Consider the following 27,805-nt stretch of genomic DNA (forward strand, 5'->3'; position numbering starts at 1 on the left):
TCAGTATGTGTCCCGAGTGCCCAGTCCAGTGACCCTTTCTTTCACAATGTGGAGTGGGGTTCGGTCAGTCATAGTGATGCCAACATGACGTAGCACCTGAAACATAACATAACACCTGACACATGACATAACACCTTAAACAGGACATAGCACCTGAAACATGACATAACACCTGAAACATGACATAACACCTGAAACATGACATAACACCTGAAACATGACATAGCACTTGAAACATGACATAACACCTGAAACATGACATAGCACTTGAAACATGACATAACACCTGAAACAGGGCATAGCACCTGAAACATGACATAACACCTGAAACATGACATAACACCTGAAACATGACATAGCACTTGAAACATGACATAACACCTGAAACATGACATAGCACCTGACACATGACATAACACCTGAAACATGACATAGGACCTAAAACATGACATATCAACTTAAACTTGATGCTTCACCTGAACTATAGTATCTGCAAAACTTCGCGGCACATTGCTATGCCTACGAACGGCTAGGGCGTATTGGCTTAGCAAATACAGTCGAATAAATTTCAACAGTGAGAGTAAAACTGCATAGATGATCAACATAAATTCATGTTCCGACACAAAGTGTATATACCGCCGAAACAGGGAAAGGATGCTCTTATTGAAGATTACAATTTTTTTTATGTAAACATGCAAATATTCGTAGAATGTAATACAGGGGAGTATCCAACTAAATCTGTTCTGGTACTGCGATGTCGACACAAAACTGGGTTCTGTTTCACAAACCGATCTTAGTGCTACGACTATCCCAAGCCAATGTTACAATGTGGGCGTTACGATCACTACAGCGCGACGCAAGCGGTCTGCGGAACGGGACCCTGTACCGTGTACCAGTTTGCATTTCGGCCTTCAGCCTCCAGAGTATGCAAGACGCATATTTCCCCCACTATGTTGCAGAGAAATAAGTCAATAATTTGAATCCCATTGAGACCTTTTAGAGCTCCTATTTTTTACATAATTGTTTTTATAACGTTTCGATAACGACTGAAACGTATGACGTAATTTACCTCGCTGTGGGCATGTATTATCGGGCGAAACGATCGACTTGACGTAGGCACCGTCAGTATTATCATTACATCGATAACACAACTCTATTTGAGTCTCATGGGACTGGCAATATACATAGTGACCCAATAATTATCCAATATTTACAAACAATCAACCAAAGGCTGTTTCATAAGCGTTTACTTACATAGCTCGCATTTCATCAGTCGCTTATGTTACGCTGACCAGCCAATTCGAGTGGTTGTTTTGGGTCACATGACCTGTGCTCGAGCAGTGCTAGTCGCCACCCTGAGGATACCAATATTAATGCCAGGAATCATCAAGGGAGGGTTCGAGTTGATTAAATACTTATTGCCTTCCAGATAATTTGTAAGGGGAAACTCTTGGAAGAGGTATTGACCAATTTCGCTTCTAGGTCACTTAAGGTTTTATACCATGAGGGGGAAAACAAAGCTGCCAATAAGCCAAATCCTGGACTCGAAAATGATTAGAATATTGAAAATTTATACACGCGCAAAATATACCACACATACAGTAAAAAATAATAATACGCTTTAACAAAAGTATGGGATTTGGGGAAACCAGTTAAAATTTCCAAAATCGTAAGAGATATTAGTTTCTAGTAATAGTTGTATAATGAGGAACGAATTGGGAACTACAACCAGTAGTGAAGTATGACAGTAGACGTTGTGGCCGTCAACGATTTTGTAGGACGTTTGGGGTCAGATGAGAAATTTCAAAGTTGACGTTTTTGGATTAGTAGTGCGTAATGCCACCACAAGCCGTACAACATTCATTCACTCGACGATGCATACTGTGTTAGAGTCTCGCAATGGCGATTCGAGGGAGCCTACACCGCTCCTCTTGCAGCGCCTGGCCAAGTTCAGCCATTGTGGTCGGCGGCCTTTGACGCTGACGCATACGTCTTCCTATTATGTCCCAGACGTGTTCAATGGGTGGAAGGTCCGGGCTCATTGCTGGCCATGGAATTCTATGGATGTCGTGTTGCTGGAGGTGAGCATTGGCGATTCGTGCACCGTAAGCACGGCACTGTCATCCTGAAAGACAAAAACGTCGGCCCACACGCCTTGGAAACGGGACAACAAAAGGTGTCAGTATGTGTCCCGAGTGCCCAGTCCAGTGACCCTTTCTTTCACAATGTGGAGTGGGGTTCGGTCAGTCATAGTGATGCCAAACCACCCCCACCCCCACCCCCACCCCCCACCATAACCGATCCACCGCCAAATCAGTCATGAGGTCTGCGGTTGACATTGGCTTGACCTTCATTTCGACGTGGCCAGACACGACCACACTTATCAAGGAAGTCCAAATTCTAGGTCACTTAAGGTTTTATAACATGAGGGGGAAAACAATAAGCCAATAAGCCAAATCCTGGACTCGAAAATTATTTGAATGCTAAATATGCATAAACGCGCAAAATATACCACACACACAAAAAAATAAAATAATACTCTTTAACAAGAGCAGGGGATTTTTGGAAACAAGTTAAAATTTCCAAAAGAGATATTAAGAGATATTAGTTTCCAATAGTTGTATGATAAGGAACGAATTGGAAACATATTACAACCGGTAGTGAAGTATGACAGTAGATGTTGTGACCGCCAAATCAGTCATGAGGTCTGCGGTTGACATTAGCTTGACCTTCATTTCGACGTGGCCAGACGGGACCACGCTTATCAAGGAGGTGCAATTTAATCGGGACTCATGACACGAAAATCACAAAACATGACACGTGACCAGCGATGATTACCTCAGTTTCGCTTTCACCATTGATGTCTGTTGGCGATATGTTGTCAACATTTAGGGTTTGTTGGTGCCCGTTCTATATTCTGCTAATCACAGACTGTGAAACCCTGAACCTATGGCCACTGCGCGCTGTTTTCCAGATTGTTGCAAGTTTCCAGCATGTCAATAGAAATAGCCCCTAGACGCTACGCTCATTGCTGACGCCGCACCTCATCGCTAGATATACAGACAGGTTCTACAGACATAAACGTATAGGTGGTATTGAAACATCAGGAGTATATACTGGCAGCTGTATATATACCGAAAGTGTTCTAAGATGGTATGGAGAAATTTATATTTTCTGTTTTATTACGAGAGGCTATATTGGCTACTGCTGTGTTGATTGTTCGATATAGTGTAATTTGTGTCTGGCAAATAAACATATCATAACGTATTTACAAATACCAGCAACACTGCGGTTGATAAATGTGGTAATTACGCCCCCCGCCAAAAACGAACAATAAACTATTCGTCAATAAGTCATTAAGGATATAAATACACTTAAATTTGGGCTATTCGGGGACGTATGACTGTTCAATATGGAGAGGCAGTAGATTGAGAGCTCTGGAAAGGTCCCTACATCGGCCATTCACATGTATCGATTCAGGACTGTCGGCGCCTGCCCCGACAACAAACATTTTATTACAACCACGTCTTCGACTTGCTAGTTTTAATCATTGCAAAAACTTTCCATTTTCGTTTTGGGAAATATATATGTCTGTCTAGCTACTATAAAAGATATGTTTTTATCGATTCTCGCACAGATGATGTGGAATTCCTCTCTAGATTCGCCCGAGGCCTGTGTTGAAACGCACATCAAAGATCCAATGAACTATTTCCGACTTCTGAAGCGGATAGGTTGGTTCCAACGTTAATCTCTCCCCAACCACATATACTTATTTGATGTGACAAATTCGAAGCACTGGCCCTCCTTTGCTCTTCAATGCCATCAAATGATGTTGGTGGCAGCTGTTCGTCATCTGACTTCATCACAGTGATGTTAGGTAGTTCATGTTAGTTCCTGCAGAAATATTAAATGCACAGTTTTTGTCACTAAACTGAAAAATGTGTACGTGAGGTCGGCTAGCCTAACGGTTATTGGGTTCGCCTGTCACGCTTTAAGCCTTGGTTCTAAAATATGTACAGTCTGTTCTGTTCGTGTTGTAGATTGGACGTGTTGTCGTATGGAAGATGAAGATTGGACGTGTTGTCGTATGGAAGATGTAGATTGGACGTGTTGTACGTGTTGTCGTATGGAGGATGTAGATTGGACGTGTTGTCGTATGGAAGATGTAGATTGGACGTCCTGTACGTGTTGTCGTATGGAAGATGTAGATTGGACGTGTTGTACGTGTTGTCGTATGGAGGATGTAGATTGGACGTGTTGTCGTATGGAAGATGTAGATTGGACGTGTTGTCGTATGGAAGATGTAGATTGAACGTGTTGTCGTATGGAAGATGTAGATTGGACGTGTTGTCGTCAGGAAGATGAAGATTGAACGTGTTGTCGTATGAAAGATGTAGATTGGACGTGTTGTCGTATGGAAGATGAAGATTGGACGTGTTGTCGTATGGAAGATGAAGATTGGACGTGTTGTCGTATGGAAGATGTAGATTGGACGTGTTGTCGTCAGGAGGATGAAGATTGGACGTGTTGTCGTATGAAAGATGTAGATTGGACGTGTTGTCGTATGGAAGATATAGATTGGACGTGTTGTCGTATGGAAGATGAAGATTGGACGTGTTGTCGTATGGAAGATGTAGATTGGATGTGTTGTCGTATGGAAGATATAGATTGGACGTGTTGTCGTATGGAACATATAGATTGGACGTGTTGTCGTATGGAAGATGTAGATTGGACGTGTTGTCGTATGGAACATATAGATTGGACGTGTTGTCGTATGGAAGATGTAGATTGGACGTGTTGTCGTATGGAACATATAGATTGGACGTGTTGTCGTATGGAAGATGTAGATTGGACGTGTTGTCGTATGGAAGATGTAGATTGGATGTGTTGTCGTATGGAAGATATAGATTGGACGTGTTGTCGTATGGAACATATAGATTGGACGTGTTGTCGTATGGAAGATGTAGATTGGACGTGTTGTCGTATGGAACATATAGATTGGACGTGTTGTCGTACGCAAGATGTAGATTGGACGTGTTGGACGTGTTGGACGTGTTGTCGTATGGAAGATGTAGATTGGACGTATGAAAGATGTAGATTGGACGTGTTGTCGTATGGAAGATGAAGATTGGACGTGTTGTCGTATGGAAGATGTAGATTGGACGTGTTGTCGTACGGAAGATGTAGATTGGACGTGTTGGACGTGTTGTCGTATGTAAGATATAGATTGGACGTGTTGTCGTACGGAAGATGTAGATTGGACGTGTTGGACGTGTTGTCGTATGGAAGATATAGATCGGACGTGTTGTCGTATGAAAGATGTAGATTGGACGTGTTGTCGTATGGAAGATGAAGATTGGACGTGTTGTCGTATGGAAGATGTAGATTGGACGTGTTGTCGTATGGAAGATATAGATTGGACGTGTTGTCGTATGGAAGATGTAGATTGGACGTGTTGTCGTATGGAAGATGTAGATTGGACGTGTTGTCGTATGGAAGATGTAGATTGGACGTGTTGTCGTATGGAAGATATAGATTGGACGTGTTGTCGTATGGAAGATGTAGATTGGACGTGTTGTCGTATGAAAGATATAGATTGGACGTGTTGTCGTATGGAAGATGAAGATTGGACGTGTTGTCGTATGGAAGATGTAGATTGGACGTGTTGTCGTATGTAAGATATAGATTGGACGTGTTGTCGTACGGAAGATGTAGATTGGACGTGTTGGACGTGTTGTCGTATGGAAGATATAGATCGGACGTGTTGTCGTATGAAAGATGTAGATTGGACGTGTTGTCGTATGGAAGATGAAGATTGGACGTGTTGTCGTATGGAAGATGTAGATTGGACGTGTTGTCGTATGGAAGATATAGATTGGACGTGTTGTCGTATGGAAGATGTAGATTGGACGTGTTGTCGTATGGAAGATGTAGATTGGACGTGTTGTCGTATGGAAGATATAGATTGGACGTGTTGTCGTATGGAAGATGTAGATTGGACGTGTTGTCGTATGAAAGATATAGATTGGACGTGTTGTCGTACGGATGATGTAGATTGGACGTGTTGTCGTATGGAAGATGTAGATTGGACGTGTTGTCGTACGGAAGATGTAGATTGGACGTGTTGGACGTGTTGTCGTATGGAAGATGTAGATTTGACGTGTTGGACGTATTGTCGTACGGATGATGTAGATTGGACGTGTTGTCGTATGGAAGATGTAGATTGGACGTGTTGTCGTATGGAAGATGTAGATTGGACGTGTTGTACGTGTTGTCGTATGGAAGATGTAGATTTGACGTGTTGTCGTATGGAAGATGTAGATTGGACGTGTTGTCGTATGGAAGATGTAGATTGGACGTGTTGTCGTATGGAAGATGTAGATTGGACGTGTTGTACGTGTTGTCGTATGGAAGATGTAGATTGGACGTGTTGTCGTATGGAAGATGTAGATTGGACGTGTTGGACGTGTTGTCGTACGGATGATGTAGATTGGACGTGTTGTCGTATGGAAGATGTAGATTGGACGTGTTGTCGTATGGAAGATGTAGATTGGACGTGTTGTACGTGTTGTCGTATGGAAGATGTAGATTTGACGTGTTGTACGTATTGTCGTATGGAAGATGTCGATTGGATGTGTTGTACGTATTGTCGTATGGAAGATGTAGATTTGACGTGTTGTACGTATTGTCGTATGGAAGATGTCGATTGGACGTATTGTACGTATTGTCGTATGGAAGATGTAGATTGGACATGTTGGACGTGTTGTCGTACGGAAGATGTCGATTGGACGTGTTGTCGTATGGAAGATGTAGATTGGACGAGTTGTCGTATGGAAGATATAGATTGGACGTGTTGTCGTATGGAAGATATAGATTTGACGTGTTGTCGTATGGAAGATGTCGATTGGACGTGGTGGACGTGTTGTCGTATGAAAGATGTAGATTGGACGTGTTGTCGTACGGAAGATGTCGATTGGACGTGTTGTCGTACGGAAGATGTAGATTGGACGTGTTGTCGTATGGAAGATGTAGATTGGACGTGTTGTCGTATGGAAGATGTAGATTGGACGTGTTGTCGTACGGAAGATGTCGATTGGACGTGTTGGACGTGTTGTCGTACGGAAGATGTAGATTGGACGTGTTGTCGTACGGATGATGTAGATTGGACGTGTTGTCGTATGGAAGATGTAGATTGGACGTGTTGTCGTATGGAAGATGTAGATTGGACGTGTTGTCGTACGGAAGATGTAGATTGGACGTGTTGTCGTACGGAAGATGTAGATTGGACGTGTTGTCGTACGGATGATGTAGATTGGACGTGTTGTCGTACGGATGATGTAGATTGGACGTGTTGTCGTACGGATGATGTAGATTGGACGTGTTGTACGTGTTGGACGTGTTGTCGTATGGAAGATGTAGATTGGACGTGTTGTCGTATGGAAGATGTAGATTGGACGTGTTGTCGTATGGAAGATGTAGATTGGACGTGTTGTCGTATTGTCGTATGGAAGATGTAGATTGGACGTGTTGTACGTGTTGTCGTATGGAAGATTTAGATTGGACGTCCTGTACGTGTTGTCGTACGGAAGATGTAGATTGGACGTGTTGTACGTGTTGTCGTATGGAAGATGTAGATTGGACGTGTTGTCGTATGGAAGATGTAGATTGGACGTGTGAGCAGATCGAAGACGTAAATTGATGTGTGATGAGCCCGAAGGCGTACTTTAATGTGTTACACACGTACTGTTGTATGATCGACCAGCACTCTACCGAAACAATTCGGAGATATTCTAGATGTATCTAGATGTCTAGTGCCTGTACCATGTATCACCCTTGCAGTTGTCACAGTGTCTTCCTTGACCAATATTGTGGAACTCAATTATCGGGAGTATGAACCACAATGAACTGAAAATACGGACAGCAGTCCGAAGGGGAATAACAGCAAGTAGTCCGAATGAGTCCCCTTGGAACCTGAAGTCGTCACTGGGCGTTCATTATAGATATTCAACGCGCTCAAATTTATCGATAATGCCAATGCTGCACTGTAAACGGGGATCCCCTTCCGACGCCGTAAGTTAAGTGATTTACAGACATTCTTTTTCAACCGTGGGTCGACGTTCCACAAATCCTTCCCCAAAATACCATGAAGCTGCACTTGTCAAAGAAGTCTATTTCAGGAACGAATCACAAGAAACGTACAGGCTGCGACAAGATTTACTGAGAATACAACGTTGAACGCAGTCGTTGATTAGACGAAGTGAAAAGACCTCACCAAAGAATACCCAATATAGCTCAGGCCAAAATTGTCGGAAACCGGGGCGAAACGAAGTCTATTTTTGAGCAGTTGTATGGATGAGCACTGTTGATAAGATTCGGGATCTCAGTGGCGATGGCCGCGTCCAGTAATGCAATGATTGAGAACGTAATCAATTAGTTCTTGTCATTCTGCATGGCATGTAGGACAGGAGAAACCGGATTGGGAGGACGTTTTGTCCATTTGCACTCTTGACTAACAATAATAATACATGATAACATCCCGTGGATAAATCAAATTAAATCTTTCTTTTTGCAAATTTGCCTGGGCTTTTATGCAGCTTTCGTTACGGCTGGCCAAAGTGAAACCCAGTTTATCCATTTGCAACGAGCAAATCTTTGTACCGTGGACACATGTCAATGTAATTCGCTTAATTGATGGCTTCAGTGTACAATCAAAGTAGTTATTTAATAAACAGATGTACGTGCAATTGGAAAATGTGCTTCCAGGCAAGATTGGAGAATGGTGAGTAACAGATCGATGGTACAAGAAAGTGGAATTGTCTGATAGTTGGGGAGACAGCTCGACATGGTAAGGGGTGAGTCACCATCACTCCGGACTGTTCGGTGCTAATACTTCATCCCGGGGCCTTATCGTCGGTTGTATCATTTTCAATTAATTTCTTTCGCGGTTTTAGGGATGTGACGATGGGGTGTGTCAAATTGCTTTCATGTGCTTTTATGCGACGTCGGGGAACTATTCTGGCAAGCGATCAGAATTTCGCCACACTGTTTCAAGCGTTATGTGTAACGTCACCACAACAATTTTCACTTCACCGTGGTCTCAACGGAGACGACTTAAAAGGGATCGGGGTGTCACTGACTCGTTTCATATTGTTTCACAATAAAACATATTAATGTGCTGAATCTGCAATTAATATTTGTTTCTTTATCCATTTACATGTACATCTATATCCTACACGACCAGATGGCGGTCGCGTATTTAGATCAAGCAATATGCTTCATCAGGGACTGTACCAGTTTGCAGTAAATTGATTGTTATTGTTTAATGTTGCCCATAAACACTATTTATCCATAGATGTCAAATTACTTTAGAGTTCGTAGAGAAAGGAATTCCATGTATGAATATGTCACTTAGATTCCGTGGTAATTACTACTGCTGCCGATTCTCGTCATACTACAACGACCATACTACTACAATTTCTGTTACTGCATGTATTGTACTGTTACTGCTGCTACAACACATAATAATGACAAAGTAGACACAATGAAAAGGACGTTGTCAAGTTAGACTTTCCTGCTTGACAACGGTATAAGGATCTATACCGAAACGTCGCCTTTACAGTAATTAAAGAAGTTGTTATCCATAAATTCTGTCTACTTTGTCATCCGTCAACTTCTAAGTAATGCCTGTCAAACAATTCAACACATATGACTCCCACTACTTTAATCTATACTTCTGCTAATTACTAATAATTGTCGCGCTTTAACATCGAATGTTCGTGAACCTGCACAAAACCAATGCACCCTAAATGCACCAAATACCTTATCATAGCGCAAAACCACTTCACTAGGACTACTATTTTGACACCAATATAACCACTACATCTACTTATAACAACACGGTAACGACTGTTTCTAGTATTTAGACTACCGTTGTTTACCTATTTGCTTGGATGTATTGCCCTAACCTTGTTTGTTGACACTCAGGTCTCCGCGGACATTGCCATTAACAACATAAACAACGCGTACTGCAACGTCAAACTTCGTGCATACACAGAACATCCTAATCCAAGCGGATGTTGTATTCTTGGGATTCCACGCGAGGTCAAACGCTGCCTGCTATCGTTCATCTGACCAATCACAAGCTGTCAAAACAAATTGCAGTCGGCCGTTCACAACAAAGCCTGAAGTGACAGCCCGCATAAACATTGGCCGAAGGGCATTGACCTCCATGATTTGTCAGGAAATGAGCATGCGGGGGCGAGCACCGTCATTAAGTAGGGTTTTTACGGTAATATATGTGACAATATGTCATGGCACACTGTCAATAATTTCGAAGTCCGGAATCTGTATGTCAGCGTCGATCGTGTCAACGGAACCGGAACTTGACGTCAGTCTTGACGCTGATTCGTTCAATTGAATGTCGTCTGCCCGTCTTACAATCTAGACAGGTTTCCTGGGAACCGAATCGTAGAATGTCAATTTTCATCAACATCGCTAATCCAATATGGTTTTCGTTTAGTTTTCTTTCAATATCCGTTTTCCACACGTGTACTCACTCAAACTGATGTGAACAGCTGTAAACGTCCGGATGGTCTCTCGGCATGTAAATAATAGTTCTGACAGATACGTCTCGATAAATAATATCGATAATGTCAATATATATATATATTGGTCAGCACTTAAAGTCAATAAATAGATTGTTAAAGCAGTTTCCGATCAAAAGTTTCGATTTCAGATAGGAATACCGGTAGTTTCGATTGTATTTACCATAGTTTTACAGTTTCAATACAATACATGCAATGCTTTTCAAATTTGTTCTTTTGATCAGGAGTGGTAGTAATTTACACATTGTAATGTGGAAATTTCTTTTTTCCCTTTAGGGTAAAGAAAAAACAAATCAGTCATATCTCAAGCTTTACTTTTTATTTATTGTTATGGTTACCACATTCGAAAGAAACTTCAAGTCCAAGGTTTATTTCAACACTAAAATTCATCTAAAATAATACACTGAAACTGTCGATATTTATCGCAATAGTTGCTTGCAATATCAATAATTATCGCAATAGTGATTTCCAGACCAATAGTCACCCCTGGTTTTAATTGACCGCGTAGACAGTAGGATAATACTGTTATAGCATATTAAAACACTAACAGTATTCCATTCACGTCCTGGCAATGTTTCATTTCAGTGTTAAATATATTCTGTTGTGGGGCTATTTCACAAGGAACGTTTGAAGTGCCAGCAATATTCAGACCATTCTACATCGAGTGTGAATGGAAAACTAATATGCATATGTTCTTTGTTCTGAAAATACATATCAAATAATGGCATGTGCATTGCGTGATATCTCTTTAGGCCACAACAAATGCATTTTTGGTCTTCGGTTATTCACGTAGGATGAAATTCGTAAAAATATATTTTAATATTTATTGTGATTTTGAAATATTGTCTCACGTCTCTTTGAATGATAAATGACTGATGGCATTGGACATTGCGAAAGGGGCCGCGAATGCTTTATTTTCCATATGATAATTGTTATTTCTACTTTCAAATACAGATTTTACATTAATCTGTTTATTGGCACAAGTTGATGTCTCATTTACTGATGGAATGCCACAGACACATGACAGATATCACAGTTATTAAATTCAGGATGTGTTTTTGTTCTCTTTTGATGTACTCTTTTATTGCTATTCATTTGGAAGGATAAATGTATGAATATAATAATTTATCCAATTCATAATAATGAATGGATCTTTAACAAATAGATGAATGAAGGCATACCATGAATCTTTTCACACAAGGGTGAGGTTTCGAAGAACATATCCTTAATTTGTGGTGATCTCATGTGGCAAGGTAGCCGCAGCCACATCGTGACGAGTTTCCGTCTCTACAGAGTGCCAAAACAATCTATTTGTGTAAATGTGAACATTAGTATATACCTACACAAGCATGTTCCCCAGCAGGGACTCATTATTATCAACAATATCAAATACACTTGTACACCTGGACGCCACATGACGCTCCAGCCTACGTAAACAGGATAGCCTCTTTCTCAAGACGATGTCCTTCTTACACACCAGGATTCAACAGCTTTCTTATAAATGTCGCGGTTTCAATAACAGATCAACGGGCATCGGATACGCCCATGACGTCATTTCCGGTACCATAGTTTGACCTCTAGGGATTGCGTAACTTGACCAAATCGCATTTGTTCCATACCCCTTCAGGACGTGAGGAATGTTATCTGGGGGGAAATATGTCTGATCTTTTGCGGATCGGGGTGATCTGTAGGTGGAATAAGTATTTGATGCCAGACTGGAATTCTGAAGATATTTACTGGTTCCATGTTTGTATCATTGTGAATGTCAGAAAGTTACAGATGAAATAGGTCCTGTTATCCCGTAGCTAGAGGTGACTATACGTCTGACCGGTGCACGATAGATTAACCTCAATATGTTTCCATTGTTTGTGTCCCCCAGTATGGAGATTCTACTCACTCACTATCAAAAATGATCTGAACCACTCTCAAATGAATGTCGATCACAACAATTCGCTGTTCAGAGTTGTATCCTTTAGCAATTCAGGATCCGCTGAGCGTTGGTTCGGGTCCAAGAATGTTAAACGTCTACGACCTGTGTCAACTGTGGGTTTCCCTCCCACGTTAAAAGGGCCATGATATAACTGTAACACGTAGTCGGAAACACTGAGCATGACTAGAGGGGATCAGTGGACATAAGCGCCACAACTACACAGTTGTGTCCCTTAGTCGATCCTGAATCCGCTGATGATGGGTTCGAATGTCAAATTTGTTCCGATTACAAGCCTTGGCTTGTCAACACCAATAGTACGCAGGTGCTGGTGAGTTTCACCAAGGTACGCCTCACCATTCTTTTATGATAAACAGCTGAACCCATTCGCTTCCTTTGGCGAAAAAAAAAAAAAACCAACTCCCGTTATCAGCAGGGGTCTTTTTGCCAGGGGTCACTGGTGTGTCATATCTGATTAATGACCACAAACTCGTGCTCGTTGATTTCACCAACTTGGTAAACGTTTGAGACCGGCATCATGCTTACATTAAGCCGTAAATACTTTTCAAAGTTACACCTAATTCATGCGCCATTAATCATTCAACCTTTCAAGAAAAATATCTAACCATTGCGCATGACAGGAAGCGACACGGGACATACCGTACTGGTATACAGTCTATCAGGACGTTTACACGTTTACACAGAATTGGGAAGATAAAATCATTTCCTAGCAATGGTTTGTTATTCGAATGTCAGACAAGCCAGAGTGGAATCCGTCAGTACTTCTACAATAGGCTGACATTTGATGAACAGTTGGCTTCATCATATTCCTTTGTCCCATGACCCGTGAAGATCCGGGGTAGAATAGGTCTTCAACAACCAATGCTTGCTGTAAAAGGCGATTATGCTTGTCGTGAGAGGCGACTAACGGGATCGGGTGGTCAGACTCGCTGACTTGGTTGATGCATGTCATCGATCCCAATTGCGTGGATCGATGCTCATGATATCACTGGATTGTCTGGTCCAGACTCGACTATTGACAGACCGCCGTCATATAGCTGGAATATTGCTGAGTGCAGCGTTAAACAACAAACCAAGCAACGAACCTTTGTCCCATAAATGCATTTCCGATACAGTTCATATTTGTAGTGTGTGATCTGACTGACCCGCCCTTGACACTGAAACATGCTCTCTATTTGACCTTTAGGTTAGCCTCGCGTCGATTGGATCCGTGTCGGAACATGCGCTAAGAGGACAAGTTAATAGTCTTATTGACATCGGGTTAAGGAAGCCGTCGCTTCCATCTTTAACGAGTGGAAACCGTATCAAGTTAATACAATGTTCCCTTTGTTTTGTATCGAATATTCAAATTTTCATCAGAACGGAAATAACTGATCGTATAAAAGCGCCGAGATAGCGGACCTGTCGGCGGTGGGTGTAATTGCCAAGCTGTCTGTGGGGGGAAAAAGGGGGCGTCTTGGGGTTCAACTTATTAGCTCACCTCATTGAAAGTCAAGTCCATCGTCCGGTTGTCCATCCATCGTTACGGTTTGTATTTACATCTCCCCTGACACTACAAGACACAAGGAGCTGAAACTTTGTGAGAATGATCCCAGCTATGGGGTCTCTAAGATTACCTCACATAATTCCGATGTGACTTATAACATGGCCACCATATTGACAATGTCTTTACTCAGGCATGTCTGTATTTATCACATAAATATGGTATGTCGCATAACATACAATACGTTTGTTCGGCATATTCTGAGTTTTGAGTAAGCTATGACCTTTGACCTTCACGTACCCCCGTTTTTCTAATGTTATTGCATTTCGCCATTATTTCTTCTTAATTCACGTGAGCTACAGAGCGGTGTGTTTTTATATGTTTTGAAAATAACACAATATGATTACATAAAAATGATAAAGCCCAACTCACTGATTCATTAGCTCTTGTTTACTTCTACGAAACTTTTCACAGTAAGAGGTCAAGACCGGAGCTGCAGGTAATCCATCATCACAAGGTCATCACAAGAGGGGTTAATAATGCAAAACACCTATTCTATGAATTTTACAACTGAGAAAAAACCTGAACCTGCTAAAGATTTAGCAGGTACTAAATTAATACATACCACTGAAAGGGAGTTAAAGAACACTCGATGTTTTTTTTCAAATTACTGAAGCTAATCTGTCAATCCAGATTCTTTGCCTACTTTTGAGTAGTACATACTGAACCGCAAAAGAAACGTCATCATGGATAGATATATGAGAAACCTTATTTGTCCAAACACTGTAAACATACTTTGAGCCATATTAAAAGGATGAAACTTGGCAAAACTGATCATCAAGGTTGAAATTAGAGTGTCAAATGTTCTTGAAGTGAACACAATACTAGTCTCTGAGAAAATGAGAAAGTCAGTATCTCGTGTGCATTGATGACTGCCGTGCAACGTCGACACATGGAATGGATGAGGCGGTTGATGAAGGCCATAGGCACTTGAGCCCACACTCTGAGGAACGCCTGACGCAGTTCAGCTGCAGATGTCGGCCTTGGTCGTACGTCATTCAGCCGTCTTTGAATCTCGTCCCACGGGTGCTCAGTGGGATTTAAATCGGGACTGGGGCAGGCAACTGCATGGTTCTGATGCCATTCTGCTGGAGGAAGTCTCTTGTTGCTCTTGCAATGTGGGCACGGGCGTTATCATGCTGAAAATCGTGGTTACGGCGACGTGCCAAATGAGGTATGGCGTGTGGTCTCAAGACTTGATCAATGTACCGAGCTGCTATGACACCATTGCCCCTCCCTGGACCGATGTTCTGGAAGGCCACATGGCCGACCCTCTGTGCAAGACCAATTCCAACCCGCACCATGATGCTCGGACAACCCCACGAGTCTCTCTCAACAACACAAGTATCCGAATAACGTTCCCCACGGCGTGGACAGACTCTCACTCTCTCTCTGGTGGCGCCAATGCTGGTGCTGTGTTGCCCACTGAAGACGGTCCCTGCGATGACTTGATGTCAGAATGGGTCCTCGGTGTGGCCTGTGATAGTGGAGGTGTCTGCTCGTCAATCGTCGACGCACGTTGTCCGCACTAATGTGTCGCTGGTGTGTCCCAATGGTCTGTCGAGCAGTTTCCACAGCAGTAACAAAGCGATCTTGAAGATGCTGTCGCACAATCTGACGATCCTGACGTCGGGTGTTGACCCTTGGGCTTCCACTACGTGGTCGGTCATCTGTAGTGTTGGTGGTCTGGTACCGCTGCTGGAGCCTGTATATGGTCCTTACCTGGACTTGAAATGCATAGGCTTCTTGCCGGGCGGTTTGTCCAGCTTACAAACTTACAAGGGCTTGGTGTCGCTGATTTCTTGCCAATCTTGACATCAAAAACTAATGAATGTTATCCGATCTGGGTGGATTTTTATAGGGCAAGAAATTGGGGAACGTATATGCGTTTCAATTTGCACGGAAGTCACGTGCATGGGATTACCATGGCCGTTGCCGTGATGCGTTTGGGTGATCGGTTTTATTGTCAACTGCTTTGTTATTTTATCATCAAATTTCATTTTTCCGGACAAGCTACAGTTAAATTTTAGAAACTTTGACAAAAAGTACCCAGATATTTAAATGACAATCTTCATGCAATGTTACTTGGGGTGACGTTTCTTTTGCGGTTCAGTATATATAAAACAAGGGATACGGTTTTGTTTGGATATCCAGGAAGAAGGAGCACTGTACTAAACGCTAAAAACTGTGACTCATGTTTAAAAGAAAATATTTCGATATTCCTTCCACTATCTGTAATAGGAAAGAAAAAGCGTACCACTTTGACATTAACATCTTTTACAGGATACGGTACCTCTCTGCTTCAAGCAGAGATTGACCACTCAGACAATTACCTGGCATACTCCTTCTCACAATCATCTCTTGGCTAACATGAGGCTCCTATGGAGATGTTTCTTGGTCCTCACGCAGATAGATCGGAGTAAAAGATCAGATTTTAATTCGATTGGGAAATGAGGTGTGTTCAATGTTGTTTTGCACAGTATTTCAGTTTCTCACGGCATGTTAGCTTTATGTGGGAGAAATACCTGACATGATACATGTCTTTGACGTTAACCACTTAGGTGAAGCCCACGACCACTGACAGGGCTACCACTACACTGTTATTAGTACCTATGCTTGTGTAAGAGGTGTGTTGATTAGCATCTTCCCGTGTCTAGTTTTAGACTTTGATAGAGGCTAATGGACAACTTGCCTCGGGAAGATGGATGATCAGGTGGTAAAGGATCTGTACCTTGGTCAGTTTCGTATATCGTACCCAGACCATTGGGGGTCCCCTTGGGTGAATCCAGAGAAGATTTGGGGATTTATGGGAGGAATATACCAGGGCGATGTTGAACAAAGCGATCAAAGCGTTAAGGTGATCGTTTCTCCCATACCTTAACATAGACTTGCGGCAGTCGTAGCGCTAAGGTTGTTTTGAACAAAGGCACACTGATAATGATCTGCTTCACTGGTTCGTCCGGTCCAAACTCGGTTTTTTACAGAGCCCTGTCATACACCTGAACTATCACTCAGGGCGGCGTTAAACAACTAACAATCAATACAAGAGGTCATGTCAGTATGTTTAGTGTGTTGATGACATCAAGTGGCAAATACGCTGGCTCTTGTCACTTAAAAAGTCACAACTGGTAGCCAAATCGTTGTCTAAAGCTTGTAACAAGACAAATACCCCTTAGCTATGTTATCACAGTAAATATACTGGAACAAGTTAGTACAAATAGGTGACTTTTCCAAAAACACTTGTCATCCAATTCCCCTTTTGTGAGTTTCTGACAACGGTAGCGCAAGAAGTGTCATGAAAAACACCACTAATCAGTGCCAAACTATCCAATGAAAGAAACCACTCAGTGACCGTTATAGCTCACATGCCACGTGGAATAGACGGCGGTATCTGGCTTGGCTCGGGTGCATTTTGTCGTCTGCTTGCAGCCATGCAGCAGACGCCGGTATTCCTGTTTGGTGGTGGTTTTATCAATAGAAGACAGTTGTCATTGAAAAGAATGTGCTAGAAGCACTAATTGCATTATCGTAGATGTTCACGGATTGTTGATGGTGTATAAAGAAGTCGAACCTCAAGAAGCGGAACCTCGTTTACTACTGTCTGAGTGGTGTTATGTTGTATCCACATTTACAGGTCTGACACTGCAGCATGCGGGCTATGCGAAGGTGTAACTTATTGCGACGGTACAAGAGTCTTCAAGGTCAAACACCAGGGAACATATTGACCGGACTTTTGCCTACCAGCTGGAACGTCATTTCAACAGATCTAAGTGCTAGTAACACCGTGGGGTTCATGTTTGGCCTTGTCAAAGGTAATTACTTATACATGTCAAGACTGCGTTAATGTCAGAAGTACTAAGCTCTTGTCTCTGGAATGTTGTTTCGTCCCCAAAACCTACAAGGTCGCCGATACGACATAGAGCAATAATCACTCACTCAATCTTTGGTATGCTGCGTGCCTATAGCTACTACCATGAATTACAAGTACAAGTTCGACTTGTCCGACTCCTCCGGAAACAACGTCATTAACCAAAACAGCATAGGAAAGTTCAGGTTAATGAAGTGTTAAGTTGTTTATAAAAGGATAATGAAAAAACCCCAAATGAATCAGTATTTTGACATTGATGTGCCACAATGACACCAATTTGACGAAAACGGACCACTTATCTTTGGCGAAATGACCTACAAAACCGAAAAGGAATTTGATAGAAATTAAAGAGTGTGTATTTCTTACCTTATAAGTCGTACATTTTTTAATTCAGCTGCACGAGGTTGTCATTTAAATACATAGGTTTCAATGAGGAAATTAGACAGGTATATTTATATCAATGTCATACATCATAAAATCAGAAATAATGGATGGATAAATCTTCAATTGTAAGTCTCAATTTGATGAAACCCACCAGCATGGATATGATGCTGACAAACGAAGAAACTGTTAGGAGAAACATTCTGGGGGTCTTTATGCATACAGGTTAATTATTTCTTAAGGGTGCATTTGAAATCTTGCAGTTATCCGCGGCAAAGCGTATATAAGAAACCCCATGGCACATGCGCTTACCTTGTTACGCTTGATGTTGGTCTTCCGAGTCGTCTAAGGTGCCGCGATTCGCTGTGCATAGTTGCGTCCCTTGGGCACGCCAGAAACCTATGATTGTGGGCTCGAATCCCGGCTCGCCCCGATTATGTTTCTAGGTTTGTCAGCACCATACCCATGCCCGTGGGTTTCACCGAAGTGGTAAACGTCTGAGACCTGCATCACTTCGGGCTTTCCTCCCACATTAAGCTGACACGCCGTGATATAACTGGAATACTGTTAAAAGCGGCGTTAAACCCAACTCACTCACTCACTCACTTCCGAGCATTGATAATTTCGTGAGGAAGTTAACAACATTACTTACTTATCCAGAAATGTCCAATGAATAGGAGAGGCAGTAGTTTGTCGTTTAAGTAAATGGATACAAATGTCATTGGGAATGATAACTCTGGTATATTGTAACTGAGCTTATTGATTCCAATTACAGACTAGTCTCAGCATTGGGAGACTGTCCTGTTCGGTGTTCTGGTTGTGGACAGGTCAGGAAGGAACATGTAGTGAACTGTCTGAGTTTGGTTTAATGGTGGATTAAGTAGTCGAATACTTCACGGATGTGAGAGGGAGTTTGGTTTAATGCTGGTTTAAGTAGTAGGATACTTCACGGATATGAGAGGGAGTTTGGTTTAATGCTGGTTTAAGTAGTAGGATACTTCACGGATGTGAGAGGGAGTTTGGTTTAATGCTGGTTTAAATAGTAGGATACTTCACAGATGTGAGAGGGAGTTTGGTTTAATGCTGGTTTAAGCAATAGGATACTTCACGGTGTGTGGGGGACTGTGGTTTAATGCATTGCTCCGAGGCAAGGGTGTTAAGTGACTGTAAAAGTCCAGTTTCCACTCTTGCTGATGAAGGCTGCAGTATCGTGGCTCGATCGTAGCGCCTCTAGTGGCTATTACGAGTTATGTCCCTTCCTTGTCCCTCTTACTGATCAACCAGATTCCACCTCATCACTTGCATTTGCTTCAAACAAATCGGCGGCGCCCAGTCAAGACGATCTGATCGATAATCAAAATCTTTATTGTGATAAACGGGTCTTACTTCGCGAAGTGCATCAAGTAGTGTGAGCACCTTGATTAAAAACATGGACAGATTTGGAAAATATCTGTTGACGCCGAGTCGGCGATGCTGTTCAAATCCTGCAATCGACCAAATGTGCACGGTAGTTTATGAACCGGATGTCGATTTCGTTACGCCATTTTGATTAGACTATGCATAGACTCGTTAGTCCAGCCAAATCATAACTCCATACTGCCAGCATAGTTCGGCAGAGGTTGAACATATGACAGGCATTGAAAGCATACTTGGTAAGCTAAATGAGGTGGGCATCCATAAAGAAAACAAAGCAAGCTTTGCAAGGCTTTCTCTCTCCATCGCGTGTCACCATTATGACGTCATATCGCTCATTGTGGCGCAAAAGATATGACGTCACAGTCGTATATAGAAAAGCGCCAAAATTCCAAGCTCTCTGTTGTCTCCGTAACGTAAAAACATTCCCTTTGTAGATTTCTATCATGTTTTCTGCACGAAATGTATTGCCACACATCCCTTGAATATTGTAGTAACCGCATCTGTGCATTTTGTAACCTGTAATTGTAGATTACAGATATACAGATAATTGTAGATATAATTATTTTAACATGCCTACCGACAAGGACTGAAAATAGTACTATTCTATGAATATTAGCTTCCGCGTTGATGCGGCCATTAAACCAGCTGTTTCAATCAGATGGGGTTTAATATGATTTAATAGCCTCTGATTGACCAATTAGAATCGAGTAAATTCAAAATTCATGGTTTAAGCAGTAGATTACTTCACTATGTGTTACCCTAATGTGTGAGGACATCCCAAAGCACAGGTTCATGACATTTACCCCTGACCAGCAAATCCTACCAGGACTAAGGGACTCAACTCTGCACAAATTGGAATGCTTTAGATGCCCCGTCACTCGTCCAAAGTGTTCCATGAGTACAATGTTTATGATAAGATATATCTCTTAACATCCAAATACATTAATCATTCATTCAATGTCACCACAATGCCAACATTCCAAACATAGATACTCTACATTATCAGATGTATGACTATATATCATGATGTCTACATGATTACCTTGATCTGATCATGCAACATTTCCACAATGACATTATCTGATATTGTCACATCAGGAAATATACTGACATTACTCTCAGTAATCATCTGCAATTAATTTGGCCAAGTGGCAGTTCAAAGAAGTGACAATATTTCCTTTCAAAACACACTACAGTGAACTTTGTCTCAACCTGAATTTGAATGGAATGAAAGTTTACCTTGTTTCAGACATTAGATGTGGATTAGTGAGGTTAGAGCAGTATTTACATGTCTTTCCTGACAGGAATGAAAGTATGTGTACAACGTTTCAGTCATTTAAAAAGTCTGTTTTCTTTACCTTCAATGTTTTCACAAAGCTAAAAGAAGTATACTGATGCACATTTTATATGGAGAGACTATTTTAAGTGTTGTCACATTTAGCTTTGTGATAATTTAGGATGGACATTTGGGATCCTGGACTTGATCAGGTAGTGACCGAGATCTGGATCGGCTTCCTTGTTTTGAAAGGTTCCGCTGTTTGCAAAAGGTCTTGACCTAAACATGGACACTGTTCATAATATCAACCACAGATTTGTCCCGTTCAGAGTCAATCATACACAAACCGCTGTTAAATAATGAAATATTGCAGAATCAAACAATCAAACAAACCAAATATGCATATCAGATTAGGATACACTGCCCTACATGTAGCATTCCTGTGGCATGATGTTTAAGGTCACGTGTAGTCCGTGCTGCGTTAAGGTCAGGGTCAAGTTTGTCCGACAAAATGAATACAAGAAATTTCTAAATTACTTACACATTCCTTGGTTCTAATATTTTTCTTGATTGACTAGTCATGCATTTTGACCCTCCAAAGCAAAAACAATCTTAACAGCATGATCTTTCTTAGACAGCTGAATACAAGCTTATGCATTAACATAAACGAAATTGTACAAACTATACACAAACTGCAACCCTGACAAGACCGACCTTACGAACACTGCACACTCTGTAGCAGGTTACGTAAATTTGGAAAAACAATAAGATATCTGAAATGTTAATTTTATCCTAAATTATTTTCCAGCCACCAGCCAAGCCAACATGGGCACCTAAATACTGAAAACATAGAAACAGTGAGTGAGTGATTATGGTTTTATGCAATATTCCAGCAAAATTATGGCAGGGGACAGCTTAATTAAGCTTCACACATTCTACCCATATGGGGAAGCAAACAAATAAATTACTGATTCCAACATTTGCAACAAAAACAAGTTCGAATGACATTACTTTAATGCACATGTAAACAATCTTAACAATAATATTCGGCCAAAATAAGTAACATTCAACCATAGTGAGAGGAATGTCAATGGATGGCCATTTCTAAAATCGCACTTTTCGGAACAGGGCTCAAGGATAAGCTGTTGCAGCGTATTGGCCCAGGGTATTCATAACAGAAGGGAGACATTACACACTGGGCAATCGTGGATGGGAAAAGGGCAATCCTGCAGTCGTATGGAAAATGTTCAGTGTGCAGGAAAAACTGGTATAGAAAGTAGGGTTGTACAGATTGGCATTGTGAACCAAAAATATGCATAAAAACTGTTTGTCCACCATGAGGTCACCAATTACTCTTGCTGTTTCAGTTCCAATATCCCAGGAGAATGGTCATTTATTATATACTTCGGAGTGAAAGACCGAGTTTTCCGAGAAAAGTGATATTTTCATTGCAGTGAACATAACAATTGATATTTCATTGCTGTGAACCCTGACACTTTGACGGAACTATTGTCATACAAGAGTTACCTTCCCTCAAATTGTCTGCCTTTATCGTAAGTGTCTGGCCCGTACACAAACTGTTGACTTCCTTTGTAAGTTAGTTCCACATTAACAAGGCAAAATAATGACAGATGGTCATTTATGGAGTTTATATCGCTTCATGCTGTTTGTTATTCTCTTGAAAATATTTCGCTATAAACTGTAAATCTCTCATTGAAGTAGTCAACCGTTTCGCAAAGCGCCATTTTTGTTACTTAACCAGCGTGCATTCTTTCGCTCCCAACAGCTGTCCCCTAGTTTTCAAGATTATTTTCTGTTAAAGTTGATTTTGTATACAATCATATCTATATGTATGCTGCAGATTTTTCGAGATCCTAAATGTTTTTATTACTTTTGTTTTTATTTTTAAGATTTTACAAACACGAAACTACATTTTAAGTCGCAAATACACGGGGTGGTGAACCGTCCCTGTGTGTTAGCATAGACCATATAATAGAGGTCTCTGGTGTTAGGTGGGGAGAATTTACGTTTCAAGGTTTTACATTTGTAATGAAATAATTTAATTTTCCGGTAGACAACTACACAAAAAGTATATAATAGATATGTTATTTCATGTGTTGAGTGAAATATCATGCTTCTCTCATTCCGTGACGAGGGAAAATGAAAATATCTCCTTTTCCCCCGTCACTCGATAAGAGAAACATGATATTTCAATCGACACATGAAATATCCTCTGTGTGTTCTTGACAGTTATCATTATAACCAACTCAGGTTGGATGGCATCACTAGACCTGCACAATTTATGTACCGACAAACCATATAGAGTACAGATACTGAACATTTTGAGCATGTTGGGGGAGTGAGTGAGTGACTTAACACTGTTGTGATCAGTATTTCAGTTGTATCATGGTGTGTCAGCATAATATGGGAGGAAAGCCCAAAATCAAGAAGGTCTCAAACAGTTACTACTTTGGTGACAAAGGGTATGCCACTGACAAACCAATGATCATAATCAGGGCAAATCAGGGAATCGAACTTATGATCATAGGATCATTCTGTGTTTAAGGGATGCAAGTCTTCACATAATTCCAGCACCTTGTATCTTGTACGACTTGGGCAACCGTGCCGACCTAAAGATTTGGAAATGCTACTGAACAGTAATCAAACAATTTCTTGCCAAGTATCTTTATTTTCATCAAACAGAAAGTCTGCAGACTGCACCTGGCCCACAACTGTACATGACACATTGTCAGTAAACATTCAATCACATGAGGTAATGTTAACAGGCGTGTTCAGGAAATGTGAGCATAACATTATTCTCTTTAACCAATCCAGTTATCTCCACTTGTTGCCATGATCACCAAGTCCTTCAGACTCCGTGTCTGTTGTCTGTCACTGTTATCATGACCACTCCATGTTTAGCTGAAGACATTATCAAAGTACCATACGGAACCAATCAATGGTGTTACTCACTAGGTGTTGTAAGACATTTCCCTCTGGAATCTATTGTATGCCTTCATTCGATACCCTAACTGTCATCTAGAACTAATCGTTGATGTCTTTACTTGATGTAAACATTATGTCCACTTCAACCAATCAATGTTGGCTTTACTGAGAAAACAAAATGTCCACAGTAACCAATCAGTGATTAGTTCACTTATGTTCACTTTGACCCATCAGAGTCTGGATTCATTTATTGTTCCTGACACTGACATTTTCATCTAATATTATGAGTTCCTCCATGACACTAATCACTGACATTTTCATCTAATATCATGAGTTCCCCCATGACACCAATCACTGACATCTTCATCCAATATAACGAGTTCCTCCATGACACCATCACTGACATCTTCATCCAATATAACGAGTTCCTCATGACACCATCACTGACATCTTCATCTAATATTATAAGTTCCTCCATGACACCAATCACTGACATCTTCATCAAATATAACGAGTTCCTCCATGACACCAATCACTGACATCTTCATCAAGTATAACGAGCTCCTCCATGACACCATCACTGACATCTTCATCCAATATAACGAGTTCCTCATGACACCATCACTGACATCTTCATCCTATATTATAAGTTCCTCCATGACACCATCACTGACATCTTCATCCAATATAACGAGTTCCTCATGACACCATCACTGACATCTTCATCGATATTATGAGTTCCTCCATGGCACCAATCACTGATATCTTCATCCAGTATAACGACTTCCTCCATAACACCATCACTGACATCTTCATCCAATATTATGAGTTCCTCCATGACACCAATCACTGACATCTTCATCCAATATTACGAGTTCCTCATGACACCAATCACTGACATCTTCATCCAGTATAACGAGTTCCTCCATGACACCATCACTGACATCTTCATCCAATATAACGAGTTCCTCATGACACCATCACTGACATCTTCATCTAATATTATGAGTTCCTCATGACACCATCACTGACATCTTCATCCAATATAACGAGTTCCTCCATGACACCATCACTGACATCTTCATCTAATATTATGAGTTCCTCATGACACCAATCACTGACATCTTCATCCAATATAACGAGTTCCTCCATGACACCATCACTGACATCTTCATCCAATATAACGAGCTCCTCATGACACCATCACTGACATCTTCATCTAATATTATGAGTTCTTCATGACACCATCACTGACATCTTCATCTAATATTATGAGTTCCTCAATGACACCATCACTGACATCTTCATCCAATATAACGAGTTCCTCATGACACCATTACTGACATCTTCATCTAATATTATGAGTTCCTCCATGACACCAATCACTTCATCTTATGTCATGAGTTCCACCATGACTGCAAACCTAGACCAGACTCGCTGACGGATCCCTGAAACAAACATCCCAGGAACCTTACTTGTCTCCTGTCACTTTGTAGCTATAACCATCTGGCTGGACATATCAAGGAGTAATGGTGATTTTAACTCTATTTATGTTCCAGTAAAAACATAAATACCAGTGTATCATATTAAAACATCAGAAAATGCAGTTGTACCACTTTATGAGTAAAGATCAAAGACGATATATAGATGAATACAGAGATATTCACTGAGTCTTATACATACAGAGGTTTATACAGAAACGCATGGATGTGTATACAGAGATGTGTTCCTATGTACAGTGATTGAGGGAGTGAGTGAGTTCAAATTTAACGTCACATCGGAAATATTTCAGCCATAGCATGACGAGACAAAATTATACATTAATAACAAATATATTTAGAGTGTATAAAATCCTGTCATTGAAGTTCAATAACTAGATTATCACAGATTTTATGTAAAACTAGTTTGAGAGTACAGTGAGTGCATTGGTATAGTGTCACATTATGTCATAGCATGTCAGCTTAATGTGTCTTAAATGTTCAGCACTTTTGTGAAACCCGCAAGCATGGTTATTGTGCTGAGAAACCTTGAACGATGTTGAGGGTAAATCTTGGATTCAAACTCATTATCATAATCCTGGCATGCCTAAAGGACGTAATTCGGAAAGGTAATTGCCTAGCTGCTTCAGGTGTTCACCGAAAATACATACAGAAACATGGAGTGACTCGGAGAGGGAGTAAATAATGCTTAATTTGCTTAATGCTGCATCAGCATCTTGTAGCCATTCATGACAAGATGCTATAAGACATATTCCAAACTAGACCACGCTTTGTTGCACCTTCATCCGGCCATGCTAGTCATATGTTACCCACCAGGAGAAAAGGGGCCTCATGGGTGCTTGGATACAATTGTGCTGTGACGTCATAAAGAAAGACGTTTGACGTCAATTTACTTCCGCATAAATCGCCATGTGTGCGGACTGTAAAAAATATCTTATTTTACTCTCGTTAGTTCGTAACATAATAAAAACAGTATATATTTTAGCAAACATCTCTACTTACAATTAATCAGACGTGATATATATCAACTGCAATCATCACAAAAACTTACATATAATGAAAATGGAATTTTGCAGAAAATTAGTCGAACTGTTTGATGCCTTGTATCTTTGTAATAAATATGAATTGTAGTTATGAATAGTACTTTTTGGGTCCTAAGATACTGACATTTTAAAATATAATAAGAAGTCAAAATGTGATTGTTCACTCATTAGGTCCCGTATCAGATGTCTGGTCACATATATGGTTCTTTGTTACTTTGTCCAGACATAGTTATCAAACTCAAGTTATAGATTTTCAAACAAGAAATAAACTAAAGAAGAATAAGAATTCGTCAATAATGCTCTGAAATTTATCATTTCAACCAAAGAAATCCTTCTCCTTTAGATAAACAGTGTACTGGTATTATACCGATCTGCTTAATAACTAAGTTCTCTTTAGACAGGTAACTCCTACTCATCTTTCAACAGAGTTCAACATAACCTGCATGCTGATAACAACCCATTCCAACGTTTCACATAAACAGGCAACCCTCACAATGATAGTAGAAATCAGCTACATGTTTATAATCGTCCACTGGCATCTTAATGACAGCAGCATAGCTATTAAGGTACATGATGATAGCTGCAAATCACTTCCATTGCAGACGATAAGCAGTTGTGAGCAGATTCGAGCGTTTCTGAAAATGTCAGCTCCAAGACATAACGGTATCATAACACGATGCGACTGTAAGCCAGAGGGGAAATTCTCACTGTGATAATTTCATTTAAGATAAGATAATCTAATTATGAAACTGTAATTATGAGAGAACAAACTCTACTGAAAGGGTTTTACTCAGAATTTACGACAAGATGTGAATCATAAAGATACCTAGTACGCATATTAGTAGCTTCATGAATCATTTCATATACCTTGGCGTGGTGTTAACAAGTGCCATTTAGATCTAATCTGCTTCCATAAACGTATATACAGGAAGTCACGGATATACTAATCAGTGACTACCCAATTGGTATAAAAAACAAGCATTGTCAGACAATTTATCTGATATCCTAGAACGACAATATGGCCAGGTTCTCTAAGTAAGAAATATTCATTCATAATTCAGTTTCACGCTTATTGTTTCTTTTGAAAAATGTTATATTAATACAATATCATAGAATTGGTTCAGTGTTATCAAAATACAGATTTTGCAAACAAGCACTAAAGTACATGTCCTTGAAAACACACAAACTATTATGCTCAAGGTCATATATCTTTGGGGGAAATATAATCATGAGGCTCTGGAGCCTACATGTACCTGACTGTTTTAATATTTGTAACATGAT

The 27,805-nt window shown here is 40.7% G+C and overlaps 1 protein-coding gene across 1 annotated transcript; it reads right to left on the reverse strand.

The window, feature by feature from the left end:
* Positions 1–24,838, reverse strand: LOC125378048 (putative uncharacterized protein DDB_G0282133). Its single transcript, XM_048392849.1, has 3 exons — positions 24,701–24,838; positions 5,017–7,566; positions 1–96 (listed from the first exon to the last, which is right to left on the reverse strand). The coding sequence occupies exons 1-3, from the start codon at positions 24,836–24,838 to the stop codon at positions 1–3; spliced, it is 2,784 nt and encodes a 927-aa protein (XP_048248806.1).
* Between the last annotated feature and the right edge of the window lie 2,967 nt (positions 24,839–27,805).

This window comes from Haliotis rufescens, unplaced genomic scaffold (genome assembly GCF_023055435.1).
Source record: "Haliotis rufescens isolate VD_foot unplaced genomic scaffold, xgHalRufe1.0.p SCAF_11, whole genome shotgun sequence".
Classification (NCBI taxonomy): Eukaryota; Metazoa; Mollusca; class Gastropoda; order Lepetellida; family Haliotidae; genus Haliotis; species Haliotis rufescens.